Raw genomic sequence first — 9,003 nt, forward strand, 5'->3', positions numbered from 1 at the left:
TTGGATGGGGTGCTGGCTAGATGTGAGGAAACTAATCTCGTCCTAAACTGGGGAAAATGTCATTTTTTAGTGAAGGAAGGGATTGTATTGGGCCATAAGGTGTCAAAGAGAGGGCTGGAAGTTGATCGTACCAAGTGGAAGTCATTGAAAAGCTACCTCCCCAGTCTCTGTTAAAGGGGTGAGAAGCTTTTTTGGTCATGCTGGGTTCTACAGGAGATTCATCAAGGATTTCTATAAGACTGCAAGACCTATGTGTAGTCTCCTAGAGAAGGAGATAAAATTCGTATTCGATGAGCAATGCATTCAAGCTTTTGAAGCTTTGAAGAAGAAGTTGATAGAAGCTCCAATCCCGACTTCCCCAAATTGGGAGCTTCCTTTTGAGTTGATGTGTGACGCAAGTGATGTGGCTGTAGGAGCAGTGTTAGGGAAAAGGAAAGAGAGGGTGTTTCACTCAATATAGGATGCAAGCAAAATACTGGATGCAGTCCAAACCAACTACATAGTGACCGAAAAATAAATGCTAGCCTTGGTCTATGCTTTTGACAAATTTAGATCTTACCTGGTAGGGATTGAAGTTGTTGTTCATACTGACCATGCAGCTATCAAGTACCTGTTCAATAAGAAGGGTGCAAAGTCGTGGTTAATTAGGTGGATTCTATTGTTGTAGGAGTTTGACATAGAGATCAAGGACCAAAGAGGTTATGAAAACCACATTGCAGATCACCTATCAAGATTGGAGAGTTCGTCACATGTGGGAGAGCAAGGTCAGATTCGGGAACATTTTTTTGATGAAAAACTATTGGCGCTAGAGGAGACACAACTACCATGGTATGCAAATATTGTTAATTATTTGGTGATTGGATTGTTCCCACTGGGTGCAACCACACATCAAAAGAAGAGGTTGATTCATGATGCTCGATTCTACATATGGAATGAGCCTTATCTCTTCAAGCAAGGGCCAGAACAAAGGATGAGGAGGTGTGTCCTTGAGTCTGAGATGAGACAAGTGATGGATAGTTTCCACTCGTCTACATATGAGGGTCATCATGGAGGTGAGCGCACTGCACATAAGGTCCTCCAATCAGGTTTTTTCTTGCCTACTCTGTTTAAAGATGTTATAGGGTATGTTAAAAGTTGTGATAAATGCCAGAGGATGGGGTCTATTTCCAAATGACATGAGATGCCTTTGCATAACATCTTGGAGGTTGAAATATTTGATGTCTAGGGATCAACTTCATGGGACCATTCCCTACATCAAATGGAAATCAATATATACTTGTGGTTGTGGACTATGTGTCCAAGTGGGTTGAGGCAGCAATTTTGCCTACTAATGATGCGAAAGTGGTGCTGAAGTTTCTGAAGAAGCATATCTTTACACGATTTGGAACTCCAAGAGAAATAATCAGTGATGGAGGGACACACTTCATAAATCAATTGGTGAAGAATGTCTTAGCTAAATATGGAGTCAGGCAGAAGGTAGCAATATCGTATCACCCTCAAAATAGTGGCCAGGTAGAACTATCAAACCGGGAGGTGAAGTAGATTCTACAAAAAATAGTGAATGCCGAAAGGAAAGATTAGGCAATGAAGCTTGATGATGCATTGTGGGCGTATAGGATTGCATATAAGACACCAATAGGGACTTCTCCATATCACTTGGTGATTGGTAAAGCGTGTCACCTTCCAGTTGAATTAGAACATCAGGCTTACTGGGCAGTGAAAAAGTTGAATCTAGAACTGGAACTAGCTGGGAGAAAAATGATGGGTCAGCTACATTAATTGGAGGAATTCAGACTCCATGCCTATGAAAATGCTAAGCGACTCTTTGAGCCTGGTCAAAAGGTATTATTGTTTCACTCTAGATTGCAGTTGTTTCCAGGTAAGTTGAAATTAAAATGGAGTGGACCATTTGACGTGGTGTGCATGAACGACCACGGAGCTGTAGAGTTATGGAATGAAGGTAAGAAATCCATGTTCATCGTGAATGGATAAAGGGTGAAGCATTATTTCGGACAAGAGGTGGATCGAGAAGAATAAAAAGTTGATCTGAGCAATGAATGAGGGGAATCTGAGTCGTGCCGGGATGTTAAATCAGGCGCTACTCGGGAGGCAACCTGAGACTTCGTACTTTAGAAGATATAACTGTCTGATTGCAGGATGACATTTGTAGCACACAAAAGTCTGGCAAAACGGTTGCGTCTAGCAGCCGTAAGAGAGTGAGGATGGGCAGAAACATTCCCCTAGTACCCGCACTTTAGTATTCCATGTTTTTGTATTTTTGTCATATTTGAGTTGATTGTGTACTCGGAGTTTGAAACTTTACCGCTTAACATTTCAAATTTTGATTATTCGGCATCTAAGGTTGGTTTTTCAAACCCCGAATCCTAATTTAGAAATTTGTACTCATTTGCAATGATTTTATCTTAGTGATGTGTGTTGTTCCTCTCTGATCGTAATTGTATATGTTTGTGCCTGTGTTAATTCGAATATTTTGCCCGTATTGTCTTTAATGTTGAATTCCTGCAATTTTGTGCCTTAAAATTGGTTGAAAATTTTGGGGTTGTGCTTGCATGTTGTTGGGTCTAGTCGGGTGAAGTTTTAGTAGCCCACATTTGTACCAAATGACGTGTTTTGCCCAATGATGGAGCGGTTGACATCATTCTTAAGGGCAAAAGTCATCAAATGGCCAAATTTGGCCAAATCAGGAGAACTCTGAGTATCCCAGGGGCATGGGTGTAATGGGTCTTAGTTTAATCGTGGAAGTGCATATTTTGATTCTATTTTCGGGGGTTGCGGGGTTGAATTTGAGAAGTTGGGTTCAAAGTAGGCACATTGGGTCGTTTGGCGAGTTGGGTCAAGCTTGCCAAACCACTCGGTGGTTCGCCAAAGTTCCCCATATTTCCTTTAATTTCATGCTAAAATTGAAATTACCAAAAGGTCTTTTCATCGCCAACATGCCAAAATTTTCTGAGATTTTTGAGCCATTCCTTTCGGCGAGTCCGATCTAGCTCGCAAAAGTGATTCGGCGACTCACCGACCGGTTCAGCGAGTCTGTCTGCAACTATTTTTCTGTGGATCTGATTGAATTGTTTCTCTTTTTGATGTTTTTGCAGACATTGCTACACCGAAAGTTCCTGGTAGAAACTTGCCACCCTGTAAGAAAGCTAAGGGGATAACTATAAATAAGGATGTCACTGCATCCAAGACTAAGGCCACCAAACTCCCCACAACTGGTGGAAAAGGAAAAGGAAAAGGGAAGGAACCTACATCATCAGATGCCAGCTCCGACAGTGATGGGATCTACGCCACTCACCTCATCACTTCTAAGAGTGAGAGTGAGTACCAGGAGCAGGATATTGCATCTTCAAAGCCCGATGATGATGAAATGTTAGGAGCACAGAGGGCTGAGCTGCGTTCCAAAAAGATGAACGATCCGTCTAGGATCAGGACTCCTCAGGCTACTACTAAACCTCATCCCACTCCACCACAGGCCGTGGTCCCAGCACCACCAGTACATGGTCCTTCCTTCAAGTCTATGAATAGACTGAAGACAGACGGGATTATGAAGACAATCATTAAGGAGAAGCGTCTGTCTACTGATGATGTCATTGACAGATACCCGGAGATATTGACCTACCTAAAGTCACACAAGTTCTAGTTGTTCACTCGACCCCGAGGTCCTTATATTCCAAATTGGGTTCGGGATTCCTATGTTGCGTATGGGGCTTTGATACAACAGAGAAAGAAGCAGGCAACGTCATTCAAATTGGTTCACTATGTAGTTGTCCGAGGTAAGAAAGTGATGTGTGACAGTACTACTATAAATGCGTTTTGGAGTGTACCAACAACATTGCTGATGTTCACCAGTACAAGGTGAAGACTAAGTCCTTAGAGGGAATAAAAAACAGGCTCGCCCCTCTCATATGTAGCGGTACTCCGAGGTGGTTTGAGGCAGGTGCTCCAATATAAAAGAGGGACCTGCATGTAGCTGCGAGGTACTGGTTTAGCTTTATTAGAAGCACTGTAATTCCATCCCAGAATGAGTCCATCATTTTCCACACAAAGGCGGCTAGTCTTGGCTCGATCATTGCACGAGAACACATAAATTTGGGTATGATCGTTGGGCCGGAGATGGCCTTGAGGGCCAAGCAGCGTCCTATTTCTAGTATTGATCACTGATATGTGCAGACGAGCTCGGGTTCCTAGAGATGAGAAGAAAGATATGGAAGTAATTCCCACATCTTCTAGTAATCTCCAGAGGATCGAGGCAGAGTATTTAAAGGATGATAAAGAGAAGAAGAAGGCAGCCCCGGTGGACTCTTCCCCGGTTGTGGATACAAACTCATTACCTGCAGAGGCACCTTTGCCTACTCCGGCCCCGGGGCCTTCAGGTAATTCTAAGGCTGTTCTTTCTGATATTCCAGGTTCTTTTGCTGCTAAATTGTCTGGCAGAGCTGCTGCTATTGTTGTTTCCTAGCCCTCGCTCACTCAGGCTGCACTACTCTAGATGGGGCAGCAAGCCCAGTCTGCCGATCGTCGTGCTGCCAGACTTGAGGCCTCCTTTTCGGGCATGATTCAGACAACCCTTGATGATGATGTGACACCATTGAGAGCTACCATTGATGCTTTTGTGGCTAGGATAGCAGTGTATGAGCATGGCCAAGGGGCCATCGAGGAGGTGACGGTTCTAAAGGCCGCCATTGCTTCACTGAGGAGAGATGTGGACCAGATGAAGTTCACCGACATGTCCATGATGTTTGGGACGATGGAGATCCCAGATGTGCTAGTCGTTCCAGATATGCCTCTGGCTACCACTGGAGATGTTTTTAGAGTTGATGAGGCAACTAATCCTGAGTATGAGGCGGAGACAGATAGGGAGATGCTTGGGGTTGCTGATGAGGTTTCTTATGAGGGCCTTACAGAGACTTAGGAAGCCATGATCGATGCAGCTATATAGACCTCTTTGGCAGATATGCCTTTGGCTGACCCTAGAGAAGCTAGTGATATTGTAAATGTGACTTTGGGCACTGATGCCCCAGTTCAGAACACTACACCGAGCACTGATGCCAGAGAGATGGAGCGACTGTTTAGACAAGTTCCCTTTTCAGCTCCCTCTCTGTCTTATTTTATTTGACTTTTGGATAATTTATCTTTTGCATATGAGGAAAAATAGCTTTTGTTTGTGGTGGGGTGAAGCCCACCATTTGTAATGATTGTTCTGTGTATACATTTAGGTTTTGTGGTATTTATGGTGTTTTGGCACTATTTTTGAAGATGTTTGAGCATGTGGCTCCTTGCTTTATTTGTAAATGATTTTTGGACCCTTACGGAAAAAAATAGTACCACCTCTTATTTGTGTTCGAATGTGGCTGTTCTCTTGCAAATTTGAGTATCGATCTTGATCAATATCGATGATTTGAATGGTGCTCATAATCGAACAAAAATAAATGTTCAGCTACGATGAGGCCAAATGAAGTTGCATAGATAATATGTGAACTTTTTGCATCTCGTTCTGACTAGCCAATTTTCAAATTAAGTTTCTTGTGATTAAAATTATATACTAGCGAAAGTTAGGAGTCTTGTTTGACATTGGTGTCGACGCCTTGTGTGATGAGCTTACCGTGAACCATGTGTGATGACACCTAAAATTTGCCCCATTGGTCCAGTTAACTAAGTGATGCAAGCTCTTGAGATGATCTTAGGCAACCTTGAAGACTATGAAACAATTTGACATTATACCTCTTTTTGTGGCCTACCTTGTGAGTGTGTAAACTTCGCTTGAACGACTTTTGAGCCTTACCATTTTCTTGGAAGAAACTTGATGAAATTGTGACCTTTCTTGATCCATTACCCATAATCCTCATGATTTGTGGTTTGCTTGAATAGCCAACTTAGGCCAAAAGCCTAAGTTGGGGGTGTGGTGAAAAGAAAAGGTAAATAAAGAAGTGCAAAGAAGTCCCCTTTGACCCATGGTTTTGAGAGAAATGGAACCCCTCCATACAAAAAAAAGGGAGATAAAAAGAAGAAAAGAATGAAAAAGAAAAATAATGAAAAAAGTTGTGGAATAAAGTTGTGAAAATGCAAAAAGAAATGGGGTATCCAACAGTCCATGGAAGATGAATAATGGGGTGACTTGTGAGCACGAATGAGAATGATAAAGAAAAGGAAAGAAAGTGTTTTTCACACCACATTTCATGAGGATTACAACCATTGATCCTAAGTGACCATACCTTTGTACTCAGCCCCGTTACAAGCCTTGAAAAGTCTTTTTGATCTTGAGTGATTTGAAACAATTATTGGTTGGAAAATACGGGCAAACCTATGGGTGAAATCATGCATTGTGTTCATCGTTGTGAGTGTGAGTGTTGCATTGGATTCCGGAGCTTTAAATTGTTGAACCATTGTGTGTGAATATGGAATCATTCATTGTGTGAGGGCAGTTGAGTATCTTTGTTGAGCTTGAACTTGCATTTGAAGCAAGTATTGTGAACTTGAGAATCAATGATAATGGTGAGTCACAAATTGAATATTTAAGTGCACAATTGATCCTTGCATGAGTAAATTCAGTCTTTTTGTGTTCATTCATGATTGAACCTTGTGTATCACTGTTTGAGACATCCTTTTTGAACTACCGAACTTGAGTTTTACTTGAGGACAATAAAAAGTTTAAGTTGGGGTGTTGATGAGTCCACAATTTGGACTCACTAAGGGCTTTATTTTAATAGATTTAGTGTCCTCAAATGCTTATTTTGTGCCAATAACTGATGTAAATCCTTGATTTCCAGGTATTTGGATTGAGTAACAAAGCATGGACACTAATGAGCAATAATGAACAAGGCAACTGAAAGAACGAAGAAAAGAAGGACTGGTGATCGCCTAACCCATTGGGCGAATCGCCGAATGGCTATGATCTTGCCTAAAGTTACAGTGTGCTAGGCCCTGAAGAAGAAAATCAAGTCGGTGATAGAAAGGAGCAGTTGGCGTGTCGCCGAATGGTTCTGCGATGTAGTGTTAGAATGCCCAAAGTTATAGAACTTGAGGATGCTGAAGGACAAAGCAAAAAGGCGATGGAACTGACCAAAGGGGGGATCGCTGAGTTGATCGGCGATCCCGACTTAATGCGTCGAATGGTCCTTCGCAGCATATTTTTTTCGACTATAAATACATTTTTAAATTCTTAGTTTAGTATTAGTTTTCATTTTAGAGTAAAGGAGTTTTTTAGAATATAGAATTTATAATCAGTTTTAGAATAGAACTCTGAGTTTGGAGACAATATTTTTCCTTAGCTTTGAAGAATTGAAGTTTTTCATTGTTTGATAAATTGAAAGTGAGTCTTTGAGATTCTTTGATTTGGACCTTTGTAAAGATGAAATTAACCTTACAGAGTTGATGGAAACACAATTTGGTAACGATTTCTATCTTTCTATGATGTCTAGCTAAAACCCCAATTCTTGGGGTGTGATTATGTGATTATGGGCTAATTTAGCTTATGAGTTTTGTTAATTGATAGTTTAAATGCTGTTTAAAAGTGATTTCAATCAGCAATTATGGTTTAATTTAAAGGGTTGTAGTTGCAAATACAACTCTAACTTTGTGTTTTTGTCTTGCTCGAGACAGTGGTTTTAAAACCAAGATTACTGATTTGATGTTCTGCAGGTTTTGGGTTGTCATAGGTTCAGCTCGAGAGAGTTAATCCTAAACCCTTTTCCACACATTCATCTCGAGAGAGTGAATGGACTAAAGCGTAGGTTGTTCTTAATTGCTGCTTATTAGTGTTCGAGAGAAACCAATTTGATTCGGGGTAAATTGTTCGAGCGAAAGTTTATCCCCACTAAAGTCTAGCCTGTTCACTGAATTACAACTATTTACTATCAGTTGCAATTACCCATTTGTCTACCTTAGCCTATAATCCAATCACATCCCAAGAACCCGTGTCTTTAGTTGTTTATTCGTGTTATTTGTTGTTGTTGTAGTTGATAATTGCATTCAAAACCCCCATGTTATTTGAAATTTGTGTCACCCCTTAACTTGAACTATGCTTTTATTCTTAAATGTATTTACCTATGATTAACTTGTACATATTTGTACTTTGCTCTTGAATCTTAAGCACGTACCACTCCCTGTGGGATTCAACCCCAACTCACTTAGTTGGGTTATATTACTGACTAATGATCGTTGGCACTTAGTATTGGATGAATTGTCCTGATACGTGAAATCAAAACTCTCAAAGATTGCCAATTATCGCTAAGTTTAGCAAATGTCAGTTTTTGTTACAATTGGTGGCTTTCCTTGGGTATATAGTATCTAGCGAAGGGATCCGAGTGAGCCAGTAGAGGGAGCTAGTTAGGAAGCAGAAGCAGCCATGAAGGCCAGGTATTCTCATCTTTTTCCTTCCAATTCCGTTTCAGCTTCAGGTAATAGTTCCTCTCTAGTCTCCCAGTTTACTCCTGCATAAATTTAGTTTCTAGTACATAATGGTAGGGTTGCAGCTCTTTCCCTCCATACTCAGCTAGCTTAGGCTTCATTCGAGGACGAATGTTCCCAAGGGGGAGATATTGTAACACCTCGGAAATCAAACTCAGAAATTTCAATAGAAAACTAACGGAAGTAGGTTAACCACGGCAGGTTTACGGACCATGAAAGAAACCACGGTTTATCGACCTATCTGTGGTTCACACCCAACCAAAAATAGGTGGACCACGGGAGCCTTCACGAGCCGTAGACCACCCCACGAGCCGTTCGACGGCTCGTGTAAGCAAGATAGAACCTCCCTAGCTCAGGAATCAGACCACAAAGCCCTCCACGGGCTGTGGTCTTGATAATGGGCGGTGGGAGGGTTCGTGGACTGAGCATGCAAACCGCCAGCCCAAGTGAAGAATCACGTCAGCCTTAACGGTCCGTGGTCCTTCCCATGGGCCGTGGTAGAGCTCGTGGTCGAACAACCCAGAACCAGTAGCTACTGGCGAATGACCATGACCCACTTGACGGTCTGTGGTTCCTGTG

At 41.7% G+C, this 9,003-nt stretch overlaps 1 protein-coding gene across 1 annotated transcript; it reads left to right on the forward strand.

The window, feature by feature from the left end:
* Positions 1-250: 250 nt before the first annotated feature.
* On the forward strand, positions 251-1,542 carry LOC107062972 (uncharacterized). Its single transcript, XM_015314302.1, has 3 exons — positions 251-442; positions 668-1,052; positions 1,226-1,542. Exons 1-3 carry the CDS (start codon positions 251-253, stop codon positions 1,540-1,542), a joined length of 894 nt encoding a protein of 297 aa, XP_015169788.1.
* Positions 1,543-9,003: the final 7,461 nt, after the last annotated feature.

Source organism: Solanum tuberosum, unplaced genomic scaffold (genome assembly GCF_000226075.1).
Source record: "Solanum tuberosum cultivar DM 1-3 516 R44 unplaced genomic scaffold, SolTub_3.0 scf00295, whole genome shotgun sequence".
NCBI lineage: Eukaryota > Viridiplantae > Streptophyta > Magnoliopsida > Solanales > Solanaceae > Solanum > Solanum tuberosum.